At 47.2% G+C, this 25,564-nt stretch overlaps 1 protein-coding gene across 1 annotated transcript; it reads right to left on the bottom strand.

The window, feature by feature from the left end:
* Positions 1-329: 329 nt before the first annotated feature.
* Positions 330-22,357, bottom strand: POU2AF1 (POU class 2 homeobox associating factor 1). The gene is made up of 5 exons (XM_030836584.2): positions 22,230-22,357; positions 4,788-4,918; positions 4,262-4,304; positions 3,912-4,177; positions 330-1,230 (listed from the first exon to the last, which is right to left on the bottom strand). The coding sequence occupies exons 1-5, from the start codon at positions 22,243-22,245 to the stop codon at positions 916-918; spliced, it is 771 nt and encodes a 256-aa protein (XP_030692444.1). The 5' UTR covers positions 22,246-22,357; the 3' UTR covers positions 330-915.
* Positions 22,358-25,564: the final 3,207 nt, after the last annotated feature.

Consider the following 25,564-nt stretch of genomic DNA (forward strand, 5'->3'; position numbering starts at 1 on the left):
TAGCCCCAAAGAGGGTCTGGACATGGAAAGATACAGTCAGACATATCCCATCATCCTGTTGACCAAAGCTCAGCTCTCCTTGCAAGCATCCTCAAGGAGAGCAGCAAAACCACCTATTAAAGCCATATTTTCTTAAATTTATTCCCCTTCTTAATAACCAAGTAATCTAAAGAAAACCATTCCTCAGCCCTCCTGCTCGCCCCTCCCCCCACATCCACACTCCATGCCCCCAACCCTCCTTTGTCCCTCTGACCCGGCCCCTACACACTCTGATGTTCCCTTTCCACCACCACCCCGACCCTCCACCCACCACCTCGCTGAGCCCCAGGTCTTGAGACCCTGCTGTCAAGACTGTAAATCTGGCCAAAGCTGAGAACAGCAAACAAAGGAGCAACTGTGGGAACTGACAGCTCAAGGCCTCTGTCATTGGTTCTGCCCTTGGAGATGCTGGCAGGGCTGGTCTTCTCACAGGGCACCCCATCCATCTCAAAATGACAGAGCACAGGGCATCACTGCCTGAAGACGGCTCAGCAAGGCTGCTGCTCCCACGAAGCAGTGGGCATTGGAGAGAGGGGCCTTCTCCAGGAAGGAAACGTGGCAGAAATGAAAACCCTGGGCCACAGATTAGGCAACACTTGGCATCAAATATTATCTTTAAAATCCCTATAATTCCCTCCCAAAGGAAACAGAAATGGAAAAAGAAATAAGAAAGGGAGAGTAAGAAAGAGAGGAAGGGAGGAAGGGAGGAAGGGAGGGAGGGAGGGAGGAAGGAAGTCTGGTTTACAATTCTAGTTTGGGGTAGAAACTGTAGTTTGTAATTATGAAACTCCAAACAGATATGAACCTGAGGCTCAATCCCAGGCTCGTTTTCAAATCCCAGTTTCAGGGGACAGGACGCTCGGGTGGGAGCCAGCCCTAAAAGCCTTCCACGGAAAGCGTGTGGTTGAGCGCATAGGTATCGCTATCCTCTTCCTCCAAAAGCAGCTTGTCGATGGTCAGGGAACTGATGGCTCTCCTGGGGTCTTCCACGTCCTGAAGGACTGGCTCCGGGATAGAGATAGGGAGCTGGACAAACTGGGGCCCCGGCAGGGCTGGGGCTGGAGGCTGGTACTGTAGGGTGGAGGTGGGCAGCGTGGACAGGGGCTGAGGCCACGGGAAATAGGTGAGAGGTGCCTGGTGCTCTGGGCCCTCCAGCTGGGGTCCCACTGTGGGTGTGGCAGCACTTCTCGTCTGTGATGGGGGAGACACTGGTTGGTTAGCAGCCCTGGGGTATATCCACTGCCCACCCTGGTCCCCACGGGGATCTCTGTTTCCCTCACCTCAGCCCTTTCCTGCCGTCTCACTCCAGAGGTCTCCGTCTCTCCCTGCTCAAGGTCTTCCCCAAGGGAGAAGCCAGACAAACTTCCGCATCCCTTACCCTGTCACTCACTAGCTATATGTCCTTGCTCATGCTACTTCCCCATCTGAAGCGTCTGTAAATAGATTACACAGAGGACTGACATCATAGAGCTGAGTGAATTAGAGATACTTTTCCAGATTTCACTGAATATAAAATGCATCCCGATTTCAGAGATATTAAAATATGTGTGAGGAGGGGGGAGGTGTGCATCTTAAAATCAGTGAAAACACAGCATGTTAAACAACAAGCCCATCACACGGCATAGCAGCTATATCCCAAAGCGGCCACTGCTGTGCCCAGACACAGAGACTGTCCAGGCTCCACACAGCAGCTTTGGCATTTTAAGGACCCCTTGGACTCAGCTCCACTAGCCTCCCACTACCTCACCCTCTGCTGCCTCTTAGCTGGGCCCTCTGTGGCCAACCCAGGGACCTCCAAAGGTCAGGGCCGTTCTCCCAGGTCCTCTGTAAACAACATCTTTCACCTGCACAGCAGCCACCCTACGAATCCCAGCTCAAGTCTGCAAAGCCAGGGTCTGGATTCTTACTATCTTCCACTGCTGAGGAAGCAGGTGGGGGAGGAAGGTCTTTGCATGGAAAGATGTGTGTGTGAGAGGCCAAAACCTCCCCCTACCACACTCCCTTCTCTGTCATAGCTCCTCCAGTTGCCACTGTGTCTTGGGAGCAAACTATTGGAGTCACTCAGGGAAGAGCTTATTTTAATCTCCTGGGACCATGTTGCAATGCAGATTCTGGTACAGGAGGTCTGGTCAGGCCTGAATACTGCATGTCTAATTGGATCCCAGCTGACACCAGTGCAGCTAGTCCAGGGACTACAGTTTGAGTAGCAAGGCTTTAGGATGTTTTTCTATAGAATGATAGAGCTGGAAAGGGTCTCAGAGGACTTCCAGCCTCCCAGCAAAGCCTTGTTATTTCTAGTATTTCAAAAATCCAAACAGATATCCTACAGTTTTGAGTCATAAACCTGCGCAAGTCAACTGCGACTGCAGGTTTCTTGGCTCAGGGATAGAATTACATCAAACTGTCATCATAACAGGTCTTATCTCCCACCGATCTGGAGTACCATTGGCAGCTCTAACCAGCTTTGATGAGTTAATTTACAAAATGGCAAAACAAATAAATTACTTCTTAATAAATATAGTTTGGTTGTTACACAGAACCTTTCAAAGCAAGAGGTGAGATTGATGAAAGGATAAATAATGAAAGGAATGCTCGGTCCTGAAATGGTTGGGAAACCATTGTGTCTACCACTCCCCACCCTCACCCCAGGCCTCTGATATGGAAATGAGCTGCCTGGGAGAGGTGTTGAATTAACGCCTTCCCATCCACCATCATTCAGGCCCCACAACTGTTTTGCTGAGTAGCCAGGTGGGCATGGAGTGGGAGGGCTCCTGCAGCCTGTGCCTGGACGGTGCTTGAGGGGCAGGAGCATCAGGGTGACACCGGACCTTGAGGTAAACAGAGAGGATTTGGGGAACCAAAGCAAGTTCCATCATCAAGGGTGGTTCTGCAGCGACTCATGAGGCCCCTGTTCTACCTCCCGCAGTTTTCCTTGGACTGGAGCTGGATGTAGCTGTAACCACAGGTCTTTTCTCCTCTGAACACTTGGAGAATTCCCATTCCTTTGGTCAAACAGGCATCATTCACATAAAACTGTTTCTCTTCCTTCCTCCATTCCTGGGGGAGCAAGCACCTCCTTTCCTATCTGGCACTTGAAGACGGCCCTTGGTTAGTGTTGTTGGCCAACTGGGCAACGATCATAATAACTAGCATCTATCAGGTGCTTTCTGTATGCTAGGAGCTATGCTGAGCCCAGGAAGCGTTCTAAGCCCTCTACGTGCATCCTGTCATTGATCCTGACATCAACCCATTTTACAGATGAGGACACTGAGACTCAGAGCATTAAGTCACCAAGCTCAGGATCACATAGCTAGTGAGTGAAGGGGCAGAGATTTGAACCCAGGCAATCTGACACTAGAGGTGGAACTCAAAAAATTACCCTGCAGGTGGGTCTGACTCCATCAAAAGTACAGTTTTCTGAAAAATTGTGTCACCTGTTGATCAGCCTAAAAATGTTCTAGCAAATCCCATTATTGGGTGAACGATCACCCCCTAAATAATCTGAGTAGGAAGGAGAGGCTGGCTCTGGCAAGAGACCCCACACAAGTATCACCATTCAATAAAAATTTAGACTCATCACCGAGACTCACTGCCTATGGGGCAGCAGGGGAGACTTAGGACAGAGAGGCAGGAGGACGTGCCAACCCCGAGGACCACAAAGCATGGCAAAGGAGGCCATAAGCCTTTTCTATGAAAGATATTTGAAGTCATTGGGAATGAAAGTAGGCCTCCCTGGAGGATGGGGTGGGCTTAGATGATGGGATTATCCTGGGAATCAACAGCAAGGAAGGTCAGGGGTCTGGAAGTCAGCCCTGGTTCTAAAAGGGTGCCCTCAGCATGTGGGGGTATAGAAAGGCCTTTGTGTGACGTACCGTGACATTGGTGATGAGCGGCTGGGAGGCGTAGGTCAGCACCGAGGAGGGTCCCACAACCGTGTAGCTGGGGCACACGGGCTGCACATACATGTCAGCTGAGTAGGGGCAGCTGACAGCCTCATGGGACACATACTCCGTATAGGGTGCCCATGGGGCCAGGGGCTGGAGGGTGGCCGGGGCGGGCTGGGAGAGCCAGCCGGCACACAGGGCCCCCTCCTCCGTCACTGTGGAAGCAGAGACCTCCATGTCAAGGCAGGAAGGACCTGTGGGAAGGAGGAAGTTACAGAGCTGCAGGTGTCTCCCAGACGCGGGTCCGGGAGGAGGCCAGGGCTGTGGGGAGCTCTTACCTACTGTGGTGTAGGTCGCCAGGGGCTGATGGGGCAGCACCACCTAGAGGGGAGAAGGGAGACCGGGATCAGGGTTCAGCCATCTCCCGCTGGCCCTCTGCAGGGAGCCCGCCCAGAGGGCCCCAGGGCAGGAGGGTATCGGGTGGGGCGCAAGAACCTCCCTTGTTAGAACTAAGCCTCATGTCCCAACCATCACCACCTATACTTTCGAGGGATCGGCGTTCCCGTTTAGCAAGAAGGCTGTGCACTGAGGGAACTGGCTTCATCAACGTCCCAGGGGGAGCCCTCAACTCACACCAGGACATGTGAGACACTTGCTGTTCAGTGGACCAAGCCAGCCGCCCCATATTCCTCATCCCACTTCAAGGCACTTCTACCTGGGCCCATTCTCTGGCAGCCACACCAGGGCAAGGTGCAGCCTCCGTGCCCTCGAGGAGTAGCCCATGGAGCAAGACATACACCGCAACCTGACCACCCCCAGCCCCCTACACACACACACACACTCTGGCCACAGCGGCCCCCTCACCGCGGTCGGTGCCACCGGCGGCCCGCTGCTGGCGTGGCCACGTTTCCTCCGCAGCAGCTCCTTCACTGGCTCCTTCACCCGCACGCCCTGGTACGGCCGGGGTGGGGCCGGGGCTTGCTCTGGAGCTGTGGCTGTGAAGAAAGCATCACTGGTACTCGGTCTCCCTTCTCAGACAGGCCCCACGCCAATGTGCCCCCTCTCTTCGAGGGTCTGCCTGCTCACCAAAGTTGTGCCTGAACGTGCAGGACCACACGAGACTTCCTAGGGTATTCCTCCCAGTATTATCACTCCTCCTGCCCCAACACTTCTACGGCTCCCCTGCACCCAGAGGATTAAGGCCCGAGCACCACCGGGTGATCTCAACCCATTTTCCCAACTTCTTTGTACACTAACCACTATGGAAAGCCTGACTCCAGCCAGAAGGTCCACCTAGACTCCTCTCCACCCCCCTTGAAGGTCTCCCCTCCTCTTCTCTACTTGCAATTTCCCGTGGTGAGGATTCCCTCTCACTTTTCTCGACCTCTGGATTCTTCCTGACCCAAGACTACTACTGCAAGCCTCCTAGCTGACCACAGAGCCCACAGAATTTGCTTCATCCTACAACCTCTTCAACACTTCCAGACAGGTTAGTATTCATCACAGGGGGCAGCAGAGGATGGCATAAGAGCAGGGACTCTGAGTCAGATGCCTCAAAACCTGCCCCTGCCACTTTCTAGCTGTGTGATCCTGGGTGAGCTACTAAACCTCTCTGTGCCTCTTAACCTGCAGTTTCTTATCAAAGGAGTGTCGTAAGGAGTCACTGACATAGCAAATGGGAAGCATAATACATGCTAAGTATAAAATCAGGTACAGAGTAAGCATTCAATAAATTTGTAGTCTGCTATGTAATAATTAGTCATCCTTTTTGGGGTAAATTTCTTATGCCCCTAGCTAGGTTATAAACTTCTCAAGGTGAAATACTATACCTTATTTCTCTATATCATCCCAAGTAGCATGTCCATAATAAGCTCAGTAAGTTATTTGTTGATTAATTGGTTGGATGATTATTCAAAATGTGCTGCCGCTCACCTTCCCTTCACCTCTCCTGGAACTTTAGAATGGGCTGCAGTGAATGCTTCCCAGGTTCTCTGTGTCTCCCAGGACAAATACCCAATGGTGATCCATGTGCCCTGGGGCCAGAGAGTATCCAGCCTTGCCTCTGAGAGAGGGTTCCCTCTGCCTTTGCCATCAATGCCAGGAAACCAAAGCACCATGAGCTGGAACACAGGGCTCTCCCTGGCAGGAGAAGAAGTCCAAAGCAGCCATGGCTGGGCAGTGACAATCTAGCCTCCCAGACGGCCCACAGCCGGAGGCCTTGGGCCCTTGGAGGGCAGGCCTGGGTCAGCCAAGAAAGGCAAGTAGCACTGGGCCTTACGACTCACATGGGAGTCCATTATCATCCACTGATAAGGGCCCAGGGACCTGGGCTCTGAATCAAAAGCCCGGAAGCCTGGGTATCTATTAAAGCCGGATCCACAGTGCTGCCCTAACTAAACTTTGCTCAGTAAATACCCACCTGATAAGACCCCAAGCCTGACCAGCACCAGACCTCCAACCATGCTCCAGGCACACACATGGCCTGGCCTGGAAGCCCAGGCAGAGAAGCAGGGGGAAGAGAGAAGCGTCGTCCAAGAGCCCCAGAAACACGTGAGAGTCAGAGAACCCCAGACTCAGATGCATTTATGGGGGCCTCCTAACCTGGCCAAGTAGCAGGAGCAACCAGGGAGTGATGCAAAATACAGATACCCAGGCCCTGCTCCTGGAGTGTCTGATTCCAGGGGTCTGATGTGGACTTACGAATCTATATTTATAAAAATCCCTCAGGTGATTCTGAAGCTCTGCTGGGATTAGGACCACTGCTAATGCATCCCTGATCTCCCTCTAACATCCCAAGAGGAGATTAAACATCCTCTTTCTAACTTGCCCTGTCATAACAAGGGATCTCTACTGGTATTCATTCATTCTTTCAAATATCGATGGGCACTAGGTATACAGCACTAAGCAAGATAGATGTGGCCACTGCCCACACGCATCTTGCCGTCTAGTGGGACAGGCAAGCACTAAAACAGTTACAACTTGTGAAATTCAGGCTGAAGCAGGAGTGTACAGCAGAGAGAGCCAGACAGGTACCTGCACCCTGGGGCCACCTGTGCACCATCATCTTTGTTTAAACAGCAGTGACAATGGACTTAAGAGCTCAAGATACCTGGGGTGTCAGTTTCTGGTGGAAAGGTCTCAGTTGATTTATTTTACATCTCTAAGCCTCAGTTTTCTCATCTGTAAAATAGGGATAATAGTTCCTGTCTCACACGGTTCTTGTGAGGATTAACTGAAATAACACACGGGAAGCTCCCAAAGCCATGTCCGGCAGGCGGTCGATGTTCAACACACGTTATTTTCCTTCCCCTTCCTCCACCCATGTTTACCTTCCTCTGGAGAGTGCAAATGTCAGAAAGCTCTTCCTCCTACTGGACCTGCCTCATGGTGACAAGCACCATTTTTCCTGGCATTACCTTCTAATGAAACTCACAATTCATAATCCATTTACAGCTTTCTCATCTACAGAGTGAGGATCATAGTGGTATATACCCGGTAGGATAATTTGAGAATTACATGTAAATGCTTAGAATAGAGCTTACACTGAGGAAGCACTGAAAAGATGTGAGCTAATATCATCATTAGTATTAGTAGTAGTATCCCTTCCCAGCCTCTGAAGACAGACCCCCACGTCCCCTGTAGAGTCTGAGCGAACATTCCATTCCTTCAGCTATTTCTTAACGACATGTTTTGAATCCCTCTAACCTTCCTTCTGGCTGCTTCACTCCTCCACAAGTTCATTTGCCACTTCCCCTTATGATGGGTGATGCCCAGGGGTGACCAGAGACCCCAGGTATGGCCTGACATGGCAGAGAACAAGGGCCCCTGCCCTCCTGCACTCTGTTCACTCATTCTCAGGGTCACCCACAACTACACCAGCTTTTGTTCACACCCGTATCACTCAACCTACACTTGTCTCCGGTTGGGTTTCCAGCTATTCTTAGGCATAAAGTGCAGCCTGAGGCCTTGTGCATTTGGGAGAAACTCAAGGGACAGGGTTATTTGGGGGTCTGAGCATGGTGATCACACTCTTAACTCAGTTGGGGGACAAGAAAGGCCCCATCACACATGCACACATCTCAGACCAGATCAAAGACAGGTATATGGCTCATGCCCCTCTGAGTTGCATGTACACTTCTGGGGAAGGGCCCAGAGGACTTCCAATCCCACTGCCCCCTGGGAAGTGGACACATGGACCACTTGGCTGCAAAGGGGACAGCTGGGCACTTCCAGCTTCTTGGCAAGTGAGAGCTTCCTGCCTCCTGTTGTTTTTGAATCAATGAACAAAGAGGGCTTGGGGAGGTGCTGTGAGCAGAGGTCATCACCCTCTGATGTCTGGACTCCCTTGGAACCCACAGTGTCAACAGGTGTGCCCTGGCACAACCACCATATGGAGAACAGTTTCAAAGTCCCCACCTCTTCCTACTGCAGTCATGAAACTCCTACAGCTCCCAAGGACCTCCCGACTGCCCACCCAGGAGTCCCCAGCCAGCTGCCAAGGAATCCTGTGACTGCTGCCAGGTGAGTAGGCAAGAGTGAGGGCACTTCTGATAGTGTCTTTGCAAAGTGCCCATGAAATATCAAAATCTGAAGCCTCAAGACAATTTCCACAGGACCGCAACGGCCAAGTGTACTTGCAAGGTGAAAACGCAGTTGGTGCCTTTCACACCAACCTTTGTGAAGCAGCGATAAACATTTCTAATTCCACAGTAAACGCTGGACTCCCTACTGCTGCTAGCATGAGAAATGAGCCCACAAATTCAAATTTGGAAAAGGAAAAGAAGCTTGTCCGCAGTCATGATTGCTTTGCCTTGGGTCTTCTGGATCCCTGAATAAAAAAAACTAAACTAAAATATGTAAAAGAAAAATTTAAGATTATTAAAATAATTTCTTCAAATAATAATACTAAATAAAAGAAGAGCCAAGGAAAATAAAACAGGAGATCAAAATAGTAATACACAAGCAGAGAAAGATGAAAGTCCAATTTCCCAAAGTACAGTTGACCAGAGATTTTCATAGCACCGGTCGAATTGCAGCTCCATGTAGCACGCTTTCAAAACCTGAAGCTTTCTCACAACTTATCCTGTGGTTCGAAGGCCCTTTAAGTCCCCTGTGGGCATCCAAGTGTCCAGCACTGAGAAAAATCTTTCCACCTAAACACAAGCCTCTTGACCCTCATTGGGAATCTCCTTTTTCAGTCTGAGAAGTTCAGCCATATTACCTTTCCCCCACGGCAAGTCTGTCACCAATGTTGTTTGGGGAAAAAAACAACACTCATTTACAGAAAAACCTATGAATTTGGCCCCAGTGAGGGCTTCCCTTTTCCAAAATGAGCAACGAAAAAATCTGAAGGTATAAAAAGTCAGCAGAGGCTATTTCAGTTCCCCCTGCCGCATACCCGGACATGCTTCACATCACAAAAATAAGAGTCCTGCAGCTGCTGTTCCACTGGAAAGCACAGACCATGACAGATTCAAGCCCAAGGGTCACCTGAGACAGCACTCTGGCTGCATGTGGGTCCCGCGCTTGCTTTGCACCAAGCTTCGGGAACATAGGATTCTACAGATTTAAATAAACATGGCCCTCGGTCCTTTGATAAGGTATAATTAACATCACCAAGGAAATATGCAAAACTGCCAGCACTTGTTTATTTAATGACCCCATGAAAACCATGTTCACACCACAGTGAGAAAGCTAGGTTAAGCAGGTAGGTCCTAGTGGAGCCAACACCCAGGCATCTCCTCAGGGCAGCTTTAAGAGAGCCCTCTTCAGGCAGGCGGTACCTAGAACAGCCTCCAATATATTCTTGAAAGAATACTCTTCTCCCAGCCATTGTCCTGTTACAGATTTCCCATGAGCCACCAGGCCCAGGCAGTGAGTTGGACACCAGGCAGGATTGCTGCTCTAAAGTTTAGAATCTAAGGTGGGATCCATGCTAAGCCTACATTTCCATCACCAGGGAACCAGGAAGAGGAACCCAGCCCACCCATCCTGACAGTCTAGCTCGTTGAAAGCGCTTCCCATTTACAACTGTCTAGTTGAAACTTGAGGATGCAGCCACACGAGGCCATTTTGAAAGACAAAGCTTTCCTAGCCCAGAAGGACACATAACACATTATGGATCAGTCCAAATAACCACAGTACATATGATTCACTTTTGCTGCTGAACCTTCAGTAGTATTTTAAAAAATAAAAAAGACCCACTAAGGAGAAATACAATAATATTCTTGTTACTTACAGCAAAACAAAAAACAAATAATTGAACAATAGGAATTCAAGCCTAGGGCTAACAAACTTGTCCTAGCTTCTAACTGAAAACAAAGTCACAAAAGTTGCTGACACTTTTCACTTTAATGTAAACAAGCTTGCTTGTGTTCTTGACCTAAGACAGAAGAGGGCTCCCAGGAAAGTTTAGCTCCTTTCAGCTGAAGGATTATTCATATCCTTAATTGAAACACTACTGCAAGTGTTCTTGGTGAAGGTCTGAGTCAAAGTCTTAAAATTTGTTCTTTGCATTCATGGACAATGGCTGATTTTTTTCCAAACAGGAAGAAAGAACTTGGGCTTTGGCCAAAGATTGGACTTGACATGCTACAGAAAGGCTTTCCCACCCAATTTACACTAGATTGTAGTTTACCTTTTTTTTAATGTAGACCAACAAAGAAATCCCATCTACATGTAAATTTAGGTTTTCTATTCACTAATGTTTGAACAGAGGAGGACCCTGCAGCCAGGAAATATTGAAGTGTCACTCACGTATTCTAGCAATCTGCATAACAGGGAAGAGGAGAAAAAGATAGACGGACAAAAAGGGTGGCTTTAAAGGTATACAGAAGATATGGGAAAGTGGAACCTCAACTGAATTAGGATTTGATGTTGCTTGAAGGCTACTGGTCAGCCAATCAAGAGTAAGTCTTGACAACTTCATGTGTAGAGTAGGATGTCTCCATCAGGAGATCTCAAAGATGGCGGCTGAGCCCATGTTCTCTGGTCTGGTCACAGAAAGGAAGGGAACAGTAGGCATTCCCCTCCCTGTGTCCCCATTCTAAGAGGCATATCCCCATCAGCCCAAACAGAATTCACTGATCAACCATAGGCAGGTCGCTGGGAAAGCTCAACGAGGGCCACAGTCACTTAGGACTTCCCCAGACCTGGCCAGGCCAAAAGTTTTGGATGTCCCACCCCATGACCTTGGGTAGACTCAGCCACAAGGCCTCTAGTGGCAGAGCCTTCAGATTTTTCCCTCACAGGCACTGCTGCTAAGGCGTCCCTCCCCCAGAGCCCTCAGCACCCCTCAAACCACACATCCATCCTCCCTCCAACCCTCCCACAGAACAAGAGGAGCACGGAAGGCTCTGGATACTGCTCCCTACTCCCAGAGACAGTGTCAGTGTGAGACCTCTTTTCTGTGGAGACGCAGGTATTTTGAATGCATGGCTGCCAAAGGTCTGTGTGATTCCTGGTCATGATCTTAACTCCCAGGAACTCAGAAATCACCACACTCACCTTTGCAAGATGTTCTGTGGCTCACAGAGAATTTGACACAAATGATTTTACATGAAGACTCACCACAACTTCTGAAATAGGCAGGGGAGGTCTTCTTCTTACCCTCCTTTTCACTGATGAGGAAAGTGATGCTCAGAGATTTTAAGTGATTTGCCCGAGGACTGTGCTTGTAAACAGCAGGGTCATCAACTAAACCCAGGACCTCTGATTCCAAGTGCAGTCCGCTTCTGCCTCACATCCTGCCTCCTCTCTGCCCCGGCAAATCCCATTTATTTCTCTGGGGGACACTGGAGGTGGGCCACTGAATGGTCCCCTGCTCAGTTCTAACCCTCTTCCCTCCACGCTGGGGGTCTGGGCTCGCACCACCCTGATCCAATCTCCCTTGACTGCCAATTCCCGCAAGAGAGGGCGTCTCCCAGCCGAGGAGGGAGAGAGAAGTCCATGAGAAGCTTACCAGCAGTCTGCTCACATGAGGAGTGGCGAGAACTGAGAGACCCACACAATTCCCCGCAAAGTTTTATTTTTGGTATTTTTCGACTGAAATGACAGCGGATAGGTCCACCTGAGAAACCAGCTGCATCTGCCCGCCTTTTACAGAAACTGGGGTCACCAGAGCAGAAAGAGCTCCCATCTCAGATACCATGTCCCAGGGTGGGGTCAACAGTAGGAGACCACTGGCAGTGCATTCTGTGAACAGAGCGGAGGAAACCATGCCCCTGCCATCATGGAGCTTACTATCTAGTCTAGTAGGGAATATAGATTTAATCAAATAATTGCACAAGCAAACCTAGAATTACAAACGGTGACAGAGCTGCATCTGCCTCGTAATTGCATTGTTATAATAATAATTATTATTTGATTGAATAATAATAACCTAATTAGGTTTTTAATAAAAACCTAAATTTACGTGTATATGGGATTTCTTTGTTGGCCTACATTAAAAAAAGTAAACTACAATCTAGTGTAAATTGGGTGGGAAAGACTTTCTGTAGCATGTCAAGTCCAAGCCTCACTTGATTCAGTTGGGCTTGAATGAGCAGCCAGCCAGGGGCCCCAGCCTCCTGGGGCTGTATAAAGAGAAGAGTGCATGAGGCTCGACTGTTCTGTCTCCAGTGCAAGGAGATGGCTCTGGGGTCAGGCTCAGCCCACACCATGAATGGAAGCCTTGCCCAAGATGTAACAAAGGAGCCCCAGATGTTCAGGACCCTTCCTCAGCCTAGGGACCCTGGATAAACCCCAAAGACGTTTCACTTATCCTATCTTGGCTGATTAGCTCACTAGGGGAAGACGAGTCCTAGGAATTCAGATTCCAAGATGGAAAGCAGGTGGCTTCAGAAGTTCTCGGCTGTCTCAGATCTAACTTTCTGAGATTCATAATTGCAGGGGCTTTTGAGTCAGGCTACAATTACTCTCAGTGAAGTCAGAGACCACCTCCTTCTAATGGTGCATTTATTTTAATTAGGAAGGGAAGAAGCATCTAATGCAACCCTAAAATCCTTGGCATTGAAAAGTGGTGTGGCATTGTTTGGAACCGAAGCAGATCTAGTTTGGAAAGCCTACTACAGAGCTTATCACTATGTGACCCTTGGCAAATAATTTAACTTGTGTGTGCCTCAGTTTCTCCATTTGTTAAATGAGAATAATGATCTCCATCTCATGGGGTTATCATGAGGATTGTATGAAATTAACCAAACACCTAGCATGTAATAGGTTTTCAAGAGATGGCTTTTTCTCCTTGTTCTCAGCCAAAAATCTGTGGTCTATCACTCATCAGAGAAGTAGCCTTGGTACAGTGACCCTAACTTGCCCTCATCCTGCTGCATCCTGATACTGAATGTCTCTATCCTCAATATACCCAGGGCCTTCTTCCTCCAGCAAAGCCTGTCTGCCTTCCTTGTATTCCTGGAAGTCATCCCTCAGGTGCTTGGGCCTATGTCCCCAGCAGCAGGATGGCCCTGTTTAGGAGACAGGGAGGCCAATGATGCTGCAGAGACACTGGTCAAAGACCTCACATGCAAACAGAGCAAGCCTGGAGAGGAGACATCAAAATCCTGGCACTGACCTGTCGTAAAGATACCATGAGCTGAGCAGAAGGACTGTTTTCTTCCAAAGCCACCAGAGGATTAGGTTTGTGGCAGATCTGACTTTTTAAAGAACAACTCTAGGAAGGAGTACCTTGGAGATTTTTGAGTGGCAGACAGAGTAAGATGTAGCCCCTCAAGGAACCTGTATGTATCTCCAAAAGGACAGGGACGCAGCCATGACTGAGGCCATAGTCATGGATACATCTTCAAGGGACTAGAAACCTAGAAGCACATATCACATACGGGATGCAAACATGGCAGTGGATGAGGGAGGGCTCTTCAGTGGTCAGAGAGGGAAGTTTTACCAGCTATAGAGCAAGACAGGCTTCTGGCTGACATATTGGGTATTGCCTCAGCTTTACCTAGAGCAACAGGGATCAAAATGGGGGAAGAAGGGACCTACACTGAGAGCACAAGACCACATCAGGTAGTGAACCAACCCAGGGCTCCCACCCAAATTCTATGGAAAGGCAGCACCAGAATGAGGAGATGGAGCAGAGGAGGCAGATACATCTACCCTCTTTAGACTGAGATACAAAGCCTAAATCTAATTGCCAGTATGATCTAGAACAGGAAAAACCTGTGGTTAGGAACTGAGGACATTCAGTTGTTTGTTCCTTGATTTAAGCAATATCTAGTTTAGGATTTCCAAGACCAAAGACTCTTATAAAATAAATAAAATTTTCCTGAGACCCTCAGGTAGGGAACACTTCCTTGGAGGAAGGACTCTTCAGACCCAGCATCAGCTATATATTTGGGGTCAGACCCAACTGCCCAAGACTCAAGGCTCATGGTGGCCTGGGTACAGCCTACATAAGTGAAGGCAGCCCTATAATTGATTCATGATGTGAGATGTAACTGCCAGTCAAAAGGAGCTTTTTTGTTAAGTCTCGGGTTTACTAAACAATGGCCTTATGATGTGGGGGAAATCCCTTGTGAAGGACACTGAAGAAGTTAGAACAGCAAGCCTGGGAAAGACGTCACTAGGTCAATCTTTGAGGAATGTACCTCCTTCCGTATTCACAAGATACCTATGTAGACTGAAAACACGACTTTCACAGTCTCAAAGCTTCATGGAAACGAATACAACATGCTTCACAGTGACTCACTTTTCTCTAGGAGTGAGGTCCTTACCCTGGAAGTATTTAAACCAAGGATCTGTGACCAGGTATCAGAGTTCTTGCTAAGGAGCAGAGGACTGGTCCAGGCCAGGATTGTCAGGCTGTAATCAAAAACTCTGGAATAGAGTAAAGGTGCCTATAAAGGGAATTTTTTGCCAAGAAAGGGAAGGAAACGGGGGAGTCTGGGGGTGAATGAGCAATCAGAGCTCCAAGAGCCTCCCAAAAGTGCTCCATTTTTACTTTTGTATCAGAGGTCTGCAGTAGATTTGGTTTGAATAAAGGGGGTGGTGACAAAAATGTTTTAGACACCAGCCGAGATAGATAGAGTTGGATTTTCTTCCCAATGATAATATTTTACATCCTAAGATGCTCTTCCTTCCCCAGAATCTAAGCAAGAAGGCTGATTACCATTTATTCTTGAGGATCCACATCTGAAGCCATATATATGCTCCATGACACCTTCTCTGATTCCATTTTCCTCTCCCTCCTGCTGAAGGGATTTACTTCATTCGTTGATTTCCCTAGCTGGAAATAATTCCATTATTGGATGGATGCATGCTTGCATGGGATGATAAATGGATGGTTGATTTTCCTTCTATACCTTTTCTTTCCTAAATCGGTGCTGCTTTCATCCAGCATTAAAACTTGTTTCTATCTTCAACTCTCTGGCCTCCCTTTTTCCTTTCTTTTCTGTCTTCCCAGCATTTCTCAGTCCTGGAAGGTTATAGCAATCTTTGTACTCCTCTTCCAATTAAATTTATGATTCTTGCTAGAGAATTAAAAAGTAATTCATCTTTCTTAAGTGTGGTCAAATCCTTTTTGGTCCCAACACCTGGTCTGAGTATGACTCTGGTTTGTAATTCTTTGGCTACCTGCTCTTCCCAGAAAGTGATACTAATGAAACCATTACTGAGAAAAGGAGGCAGCACATTGTTGTTTCAGTTTTCAGTATCATTTGTTCTATTTCTTGCATACTTCAAGCTAGATTACAACACCTCAAGTCCTATCTTGTGAATTTAAAAAACAAACACAAGTTTGCCAGTCAATACAAGCCATCCACCATCCCACCTTATGAGGCTGGTAGGAAATTGTGGTCCAAGTTCCAAGTTTGGTCACAGTATGGCCAGCTTAACCATCCATGTAAGCCCTGATCACTAACCCCACCATGAGTTACAAGACTGGAAATATGCATCCTGCTATTTCACAAGAAAGGCAGAACTCAGAGGCCATACAAATTGTAATCTAGGCTTAGCTGCATAAACTTTGTCCTCAGAGGTAGAGTGAGTGAGAATAGGAACATAATAATAGTAACTAATAGCTATTGAGTGTTGACTTAATGCCAAGCACAGTAGTAAACACTTACCACAACCCTATGAAGAACTGCATTCCCCCTTGTACATACAAGGAAATGGCAGCAAAGTGAGGCAAAGCCTGCTTCATACAACAACTGAGGCATAAATCTAGGATTCAAACTCAGATCTGCCTGCCCCAGAGGCTGAGCTTTAAACCGCTGAAGGGAGAGAAAGAACAGAGCTGTCACTCTCTAATTCAAAATAATCCCCTCTACCTTGCTTTCCACACACACACACACACACACACACACACACACACACACACACACACGTGAAGGGAGAGCCTGAGTCTTCCAAACTCTAGGCAGTTCAGAATGAAGGAAGTGCCGAGAAGCCTTGGCTTCCAGCACAGGCTGCCACACAGGGCTCCCAAGAAAACAGGCAGGCTATGTTATTTTGGGGCAATTCTAGGTCCTTCCCTCCCCTTTGAACCCTCCATTTCAGCTAAAGTATCTGCAAAGAGCCCAGTGAAGGAGGTATAGCAGGAAAGCAAAAACTTCATTTCCTTCAATAAGTAAGCTGAAACACATGCATCAAAAATGTTTCCAAAGTATGAACAGACATCTGCCAGCTGGTGCACTTCATTTTGTCACTGGTCCTTTATCTAACATGGAAGGCCTGTGCTTCTACCAAGAGCATCCTCCTAAGCCCTGTGAGTGAGACGGGCACCATGGTAGAGAGACAGGACAGCTTAGCAAGACAGCACTCAGGGTGAGTTACTAACCTCATCTTTAAGCTTCAGTTTTCTCATCTATGAAATAGAGCTTAAAACAGAATCTACCTCATGGAATTTTTATGAGGATTAAATGAGATAATACATTCAAAGTGTGGCAAAGACTGGCGGTTGCCACACACAGCATCTGCCCTCTCCTTCCTTACTGTCAACCCCGACATTTTGGAAGGTTGGTAATGTGCCCAGCTAAACAATTACACTATTCTCCCTTGCAGATGGGAGTGGCCATTCGATGTCAGCAGAAGTTGTGTGTTGGTGGGGAGATGCCATGATAGGGAAGCATGATTTTTTTGCCTTTCCCTTTTCTTCTTCTTCATTGTCTAAAACACAGATGTGACGGTTGGAGCTACAGTGCAACTATGAAGCAAACTTGAGGACAAAGGCCACATGCTAAGGACCTCAGACCAGAAAGACAGAAGTAGCCTGAGACACTGTTGGCACTTAGAGCCTCCATACAGCCCCTGCAGACTACTATGGACTTTTTTGTGTGAGAGAAACTATACCACTGTCTTATTTATTTAAATCCATGTATTTTCTGGTCTCTTCAATAACCACCAAATGCAATCCACACTGATCCAGCAGAACATCTGGTATACTGCATGGCACCAGGGAAGCACTCAACTGAAATTTATCCCTATGAAAAGGATTGAACATGTTCTGCTCATAGTGGTGCAATGTCCAAAGGTATATTATAAGCCATCAATTTCAGCCTCCAGGTCAACAGTTCTCAGCTCTACTGCCCATTAGAATCACCTGGGATGCATTTGAAAATATGTATTTATTTTTTATAAGCACTCGTGAAGACTCAGCAACTCGAGGTGGAAAAGGATTTCAGTCAAGTCCAGGCTCCTTGTCCTCAGCCAGGAAAACAGTCCCATTTTACAGCTGGAGCACTTGAGACCCACAGTGGTTAGGTGGCTTGCCTGAGGCCCCACATCTAATTACCCAGAGTCTGGAAAGTAGAATCCATGTTTCCTCCCTGCAAGAGTAATGTTTTGTCTTAGCATCACACAAGCAGGACAAGAGGCTTTCAGAGGAAGCCTCTCCATCCCAGGCAGCCCCACTCTATCAAGCAGTTTCTCTACAAAAATGAGAAAGCCACAATGTTACTGAGCATTTCATAAAGCTGAAAAATATGTTAATGATCATCATAACCAATTAGCCAACCTTGGTTTCTTTGGCTCAAAGTGAGAAATTGGTGGACATCTTCATTTAGTGGGAAACGAGCCACTTTAGAAAGAAGTTAGAAGGACAGAAACCTAATATCTTTCCTTTGTAATGAGAAAGTTTAAAAGCAAAAATTTACAGCACTTCTAAGTGAATTAAATGTCCAGATATTTAGCTAATAAGTGTGGACAGCCCTGGTCCTTTTTTGTTCCTCACAACAGAACAGATTTGCAGCTTTGAATCAGAAGAGAGCTTTCAAAACCTCTGACTCATAAACTTTTGGGCTGTAGAGGGGGACATGGTTGGTTTTTCATTTAGTTAATATAGGGAGAAGAAGTAAAGTGTCCACCTTGAAACTCATCAGCTCTTTTACCGATTAATCTGTGCGCTTAGTAGATGTGTGTCACTTATTTCACCTCCCCCTGTGCACGTAAATTCGTGAATATCTTTTGCATCCTAATTGTCCTAATCAACAAGAACCACTGCATCAATAGATAAACTTAGTAAGAAGTAAAGGTGTTTATTAGGCATATTAAGTAAACAAAGGTTATAACACAGACTAGAAATATTAGAAGCAGTCCACAGACCGAAATTACTTCTTATTGTAAGTTCATCTGAATTTATGCAGGAGATAGAGTTCCAAAAATTATATGTATAGTACAAGTTTTTCTTATCTTTAACTGAACTTTTAACTGTCCTCAAAAAGTTGGCTATTTAGTGGAAGCTTGGAGAAAGTATAGAGTTCTATGTCAATGAGAATTTTGAGACCTTAATTTATCTATTTGGTGAATCTCTGCTCCATTCAAGTTGTCTGAGAGTAAACATTCATGCCATAATAATTTGATAAGTATTTCCTGTTCTTAAGATGCCTCCTTGAGCACTACAGCAAAGAAACACCAAGACCAAGTCTATGGGGCATCAAGACAAACAAGTCAATTCAAAGAAAATCAGTCAAGCAGGCCTTCTGTTCTCATGTAGATCTTTCTCTAACATAAATAACAATAAAAAGCAGTTGTTCAATTCATTCATTTTCTAACAAGTGGTGTTGAGTTTATTATACACAGTTCCACTGCTTTTAAGGAAGAAGTCAACCAAGTCAAATTTCGGCATCGTGCAAATCATGTAATCAGTTGACTGCAAGCTTTGTCTCCCATTGGTACTGGCATTGTGCAAGTCCATGATACCCAGTGACTTAGGGAAATAAACATCCTAAGTACTACCCAAATCATCTTAAACCAGAGGTTGGCAAACCTTGTCTGTAAAGGGCCAGATAGTAATATTGTTTGCAGGCCATATGGTCTCTGTGGCACCTACTCAACTCTTCCATTGTAGCAGAAGCAGCCCTAGACAATATGTAAATGAATAGACACGGCCATGTCCCAATCAATTTTTATTTATGAAAACAGGCGGTGGGACTGATTTGGCACTCAGGCCATAGTTGGCAGACCTCTGATTTAGACCCTTGGAAAACTGTATGTAAGGTCCTGTCGTTCAAAAATATTTTGATGTGCCTTTTTAACTATGCTAATCAAAGTGTGGGAAATGATTAGAAAGGATTTGGCATAGCCCTAATCACTCGAGATGGGCCCACAAAAGGTGTCCCAGGAGGGAAGGTGCTCTCTTACCACTGTCATTAATTCTCAGGAGACATGATGACACTTTCCCCATTCTCTACTTTAGTTCTGACAAAAACCTTGTAAGGCAGGCATTAGAACCCCCATTTTCCAGATTTGTAAGAATGCGAAAAGGTTACATAATTAAGCTGCAGAGCCAACTTTCAAACCCAGGCCTGTCTCACTCCATCGTGCCTGCTATTTCTACGGCACCGTTACTAGTTGGCCTTAACAAGGGCTTCTTGCTGGGGTGGATGTCAGTTCTTCACATCTACGCGGCACCTGCTGGACCAAGTGCAGAACCGCAGCGGGGCGGGGAGGGGTGGTGGCAGTGGGTGGATCTGCAGGGAGCATGACTTCTTTGTCCAACTGGCCGGTCAAGCAAATCTCCAATTCATGGTTGTGACTTGAAGATTTCTACCTCTGTGTGCTCCCAGTTCTGAGCTGATCTGAACCAAAGCCCATGCTCACATTTAGTCCATAAACAGGGGTCACGGGCCAGGTAGGGAGGAGGCAACATCTACAAAGTGAATGTTTTCTTAACCCTTTCCAGAACCCCATAGTACAGTCATTTCAGCTCAGGCCTCAAGGGTGTTTTCTGAAAAAAGAAAGTGCCTTTTCAGCGCTCTTGGTGCCTGATTTCAAATTCTGACCTTCCATCAGGTGATTCTAAGTGGGCTGACAATGCTGCCCTGTTTTTACTGGTTTTCCCACAGGGTTTAGTCACCCACGTGCCCTCAGTGCCTTAGACAGGGCCTCACTTAGGGTAAGGGGATGGGCCCAGTACCCAGGGCCTTTCCTAATTTCCTTTAAGATGCCAAAGAGCAATTAAAAAGAATTTTGATTATGTGCATCTGAACAGGTAGAATCGTTCACCCCAGTTTTTCCACTGATGAATTTACAACGTGGTCTCCCTGAGGATGGAGTTTTGCTGCACCTGACTGACCTCCAGGGAGTGAGCAGGAAACGTGCCTCTAGCATCCCCTTTAAAAAAAAATTGTTAATCTCTTAGGTGGAGCTAAAGAAGAAAAAATGCAGTGCGTAACAAAGAGGGGGAAATATGGCAGCTCATAAGTGCAAGGAAGCAACCCATATCTCAGGCACTGAAGCAGAACCAGAGCAATCAACATCATCTCGGTGGCATCTCATCTTACTAAGGGTATCTCTGTGGAATGGGTATCATTTTTACCCCATTCTACATATAAGAAACCTGAGGATTAAAAAAAGAAGAAAGTGACTTTCTCTGCGTAGGTAGGAATAAAGGCAGAAGTCCCTCCAGGGGCTTACATAAAATCCACAGATCGGGCTCTAAGTGTCGGGGTCCGGGCATATGGACACTCAGCAGCTCCCAGTAGGGACATTAATGCCCACCTACCACCATTAATGCACTCCCACAGGGCCGGCTGCCTTTGCCCCCACAGGGGAGGGTCTTGCTCTATCCTGCTCCTGGGAGCGGTGGCCACCACCCATACTAGAATATCCCTAGTTACCTTGGAAGGATTCCATAACTCTCAAATGCAAATTAGAATTCACTTCTTTCATTGAAGAAAAAAACTGCATCTTGCCAACATCGAACAATGATGAGACTTCACAATCTGAGAAATTTTGAAATCATTCCTTCACATTACACATTAACAAGCTCAGTTGCAAAGAATTTACACAAGAAATAAAGGAAACAATGAACTGCTGATAAGTGACTGTAAGTTATGACTTAATCAATGATGGTATATTTTCAGAACTGTAAGGTCTCCATTAGAATATCTTTTGTAAAATAAATAAACACTCCCTAATGTATCTTTCTCTGTAAATCTAGTTTCTCTTATATTAAGTTTGCTTGAGGTAGGGTGTACCTGAATTCATTAAAGGGCATTTTAAAGACCTAAGCACCTTTAAAAAGACAGAGAAATTTTTTGGTACTGCTTCTTCCTTGAGGAAGTACAGAACTGAGCCCCAGGAAGGTTCAACTCTCATGAGGCCATTGAGTTGACTTTGTTTTTCTGAGAAAGGAATGTTGTTGATAATCTCTGTGTGATTTCAATTATTAATAACACGAGTCTCTGTTCAGTCCCACATATGGAAAATAAAGTTCACAGATGTTCCATCCAACTCCAGGGATAAACATTAAGGTTAGAGGTAAACCCGCGCCCCATTGCGCGGGGACACACGAGCCTTGCCACAAGAGGGGAAGAAGAATGACAGGAGAAAGACAGCAAAGCAGGTGAGGACAGGCTTGACAAGCCAAGTTTCCACATCGTCCCGATGCAGTCACAGAGACACATCGTGCCTTTGTCAGAAAGCTCAGTAACTCAGAGAGAAACAGGCCCACGGAACTGAATCACAGGGTAGAGTAGCTGTTTATAAAAGTAAAGACACTCTGGTAAAGAGCTCCACGCTTTCCCCCCTAAATTGTGTTTTGTGAATCATCAGCTGCCCTTTCTTCACCACAGTGATTCATGCAGGCAGCGGAGACAGGATGAGCTGTCTCACCTTGGAACACTAGTTCGTTCCCCTCCAGCCTGGAAAATCAGCATCACCTCTGACAGGTTGGTTTCTCCACCCCGCTCCATCTTGCCTACCTCGCCCCTGCTGCTCCCCTGGCTGGGGACCGGGACCCCACTGCCGGTCCCCCCCCCCGCCCGCACCCCGCACCTCCCCGGCTCCCGGATGCCTGGCGAAGCCCAGGCCCTCCCTCGCTGACTCGGCTCCGACAGCCACAGCCAAACCACTTACGTTTTTGCCAGAGCATGGCCTGCGACAGGATGTTGCCTTTTCTCTTTGAAGTAGACAGTTTGGCTTCTTTAATGTGAGACCCGGGTGTGCTTGCCTCCAGTGGAGCCACCGCCTGCTCAAGGCTGTTTCCTCGGCTTTTAAAGGCCTGAGTTCCCGCGGCGGGGGCACAGCGTCATCACATCCTCCCACCCCGGGCGCCGCCGCCGCCCCTCTTCTCCAGCGGGGCGCCCGTCACCCCCCTGCGCGCGCTCACGGGTCCACCGGCGGCCCACCCCTCCATGCGCCATGCTCGCGGCCAGCCGGCTGGATCTGCACAACCAGCCGGCCCAGGAGGCCGTGAGCCGCGGGACGCAACCCCACGGGGTGCCAGGGTGCGCGGGGCGTGGGCAAGTGTGCGTGAGTGTGAACTCCGTGAGCGTGTGTGTTCAGTCGTGCCCTCCTCCGCGCTGCGATGGGCCCTAAGACCCCCTGGAAAACTCTGGGTTTTCTGTGGCACCCATTCAGGACTCTCCACCACCGGGGTGTCGGCAGCGCTCAGTCCGCCCTGGGCCCTGCTCGACGGGAAATGCAATTCCCAGGGGACACTGGTTCTCAACACAGGAGGAAACACCTGTAGACTCTTCAAGCCTCACTAAACAACCTCCTTGTTCTTTTAATATTGCTTTTCTGTGCATTCCATTTTGAACCAGGTTAGCGCTTCCCCTTGCCCCCCAGCTACGACCAAAATGGCCAGGCCTAATCATGCTTAAATAGGGGGAACACCGGTTCTGATGGTCCACATGCCCACGGAGAAAGAGGCCAGCTCCCTCAGCGCAGAAAGAAGACTCCCAGGCTCTTTAACTGGAGCTGGGTACTCAAAGAGAACTTGCAGATGTTATGTGAAGGAGCCTCCCTCCTAGCCGGCAGCACCTGTCCACATGAAGTGACTCGGCGGAAAAGAAATGGGGTTCACCCTCTGATAGTGTTTGGGGTGTTAGGCCATGGACTTCTTCCCAGTTTGGTTGCCTTCTGTCACTGGGTACCTGAAGTCCACATGCTCAGGCCCTAATGACCCCATCAGTCTGGGGTCAAGACCACCTGACTTGGGCCCCCTCTGGCCGGTCTGGGGCCTTGCTGCTCTGCCCTCCACACTGCCTGAGAGCCGTCTCACACAACCTAGATTGAATCATGCCATTCTCCAGCTTAAAAAGCATTCACCTGGTCCCTTCAGCCACAGAGCTGGAGGCACAGAAGACCGCTGGCAATCTAATCCTTGTCTACCTTCCCAGGCTCGTGGCCCACTTGCGCCCACCCCTGCCACTGGTCCCCAGTGCCTTCTAAGCACCACTCTGCACCCGTGCAGCTCCTGCCTTTGACACTGCTGTCCTCTCTGTCTCGGTTCCTGTTCTCCAGTTCCTCACCCGAAAATCATCATCTCCTCATTTTTCAGGATCCTTCCAGTGGAAAATGTTCTGACCCACCAAACCTCCTCATCCAGAAAATATCCGTCCCTCTTTCCTCAGGTCCTGGAGCACTTTGTCTGTTTGTTATGTGGCAGTAAATTGTTGCATGCCGCTGTAGGCTCTGCAAGGAGGTTTCATCTTTGTCTCCCCAGTGCCAACAAAGGACCTGGAGCATATCTGTCTCTCAATAAAAGTTCATTCAAATGAAGTGATGAATTTAATGAATTACTGTCTCTAATGTGTTGTTTGTTTGAAAGGAGGTCTTGAGAAGAAATGTTGTCCACATAAACCAGCCACATAAACCAACCAAACTCACTCAAAAAACAAAGTCTATCTCCTGGCTGAGTTATGAGCCCTCAGCACAAAGCCTCTGGGCTTTAGGACATGGAGGCTCCAGTCAGTGGCCTGGCAGGTAGCAGTGCTACAAGGCCTTGGGCCACACTGAAGTGTATCCACAGAAACAGGGACACATCCATCAGGCCTGGCTCCATCGGAGGAGACATGGGTTCCCAACAAGGCTCTGGCACTCACTAGCTATGTCCCCTTAACCAAGTCACAAATCTCTTCTGAGTCTCACTTTCCTTGTTTATAAAGTGAAGAAGCAGTTCTCTGAATGTCTCACAGGCTTCTTAGGAGGATATGTGACCTCAATGGTCCTCTCTCACATTGCTCTGTAGTCTGGGCATCTGTCTTATTCTCTCCAAGTTCCATGAAATTAAGAACTTTTTTCTTATTCATCTTTGTGTCTCCTCACAGGCCTAGCATAATGATTTCCATGAAGTAATAATAACAACTTATTATGTACCAAGCTCCATGTGGAGCCTTAACTACATTATCTCGTCACCACAACTCTATGAGAAAACTTCTACCCATATTGTTCAGAAGAACAAACAGATGCTTAGGAAATTTAATTTGCCCAGTATCACAGGGCTACTAGGTGATAAGCTTGGTGTAAGACACAAGTTCATCTGACTAGAGCTGAAATTTTAAATAATTAACACAAATATATATTCGTTAAGTTGAAATCAGTGAAAGCCAAATGTGAACTATGTTTATTAGCAGAAATATAGGATCGCTAATATTAAAACCTGAAGCAGATCATTAGAAGTTTATATCCCCAGGGATAAATCCTCTGGAACGAGGGGAGGACGAGGACAAACCCGGAGGAGCTGTAAGAAATCAAATCTTGTACAGTGGCAGAGAAAAAAACGTCAGCACATCCACCGTCATGGCCAGCTTTAAACCCTGCCACTGCTGACAACCTCAAAGCTCAGGAAGCAGACTCCAACTCAGTGCCTCCAGCAAAGAAAGTGGATATCGAAGTAGATATCAATGACCACATATAGGCAGGTATTTGGGAACCAAGATTTGATCAAAAAGGCAAATATTTGCTGGGAAGACATTTTCCATAAGTCAGAATCAAAAGTCAAACTACATGGCATAGTTTGAAAGAGGACAAGGTGTCCATGTTTGTGCAATACCTCAAGAAGTTGAAGAAAAAAATTCTGTTAATGCCAACCAGATGTCTTGAAATACCAGTGTGTTCACATATTTTTAAAAATTGATATGCCAAAATGAAAGCTCCTAAAATAATTCAGTAAAGAACTCTTAGCTTTGCAAAAATGATTCACCACAGACTGCATTTCTTCATTCAACAAATATTTACTAAGTGCTCATTATGTGCCCTTGTCTATATTAGGTTATTTTTCCCTTTTAATTTGGGCTTTAATCATCCTCTTCATCCATGGCACTTTAGCATCATTGGTCCATGATGGACTCATTTATTTATTTATTTGTTTGTTTGTTCATTCATTCATTTGTTCATTAATTTATTCATTAATTCACTGTCCTCCCTATCTACCATGCTTATTCTTTTTTCTGACTCCCTTCACC

This window comes from Globicephala melas, chromosome 8, assembly GCF_963455315.2.
Source record: "Globicephala melas chromosome 8, mGloMel1.2, whole genome shotgun sequence".
Lineage (NCBI taxonomy): Eukaryota > Metazoa > Chordata > Mammalia > Artiodactyla > Delphinidae > Globicephala > Globicephala melas.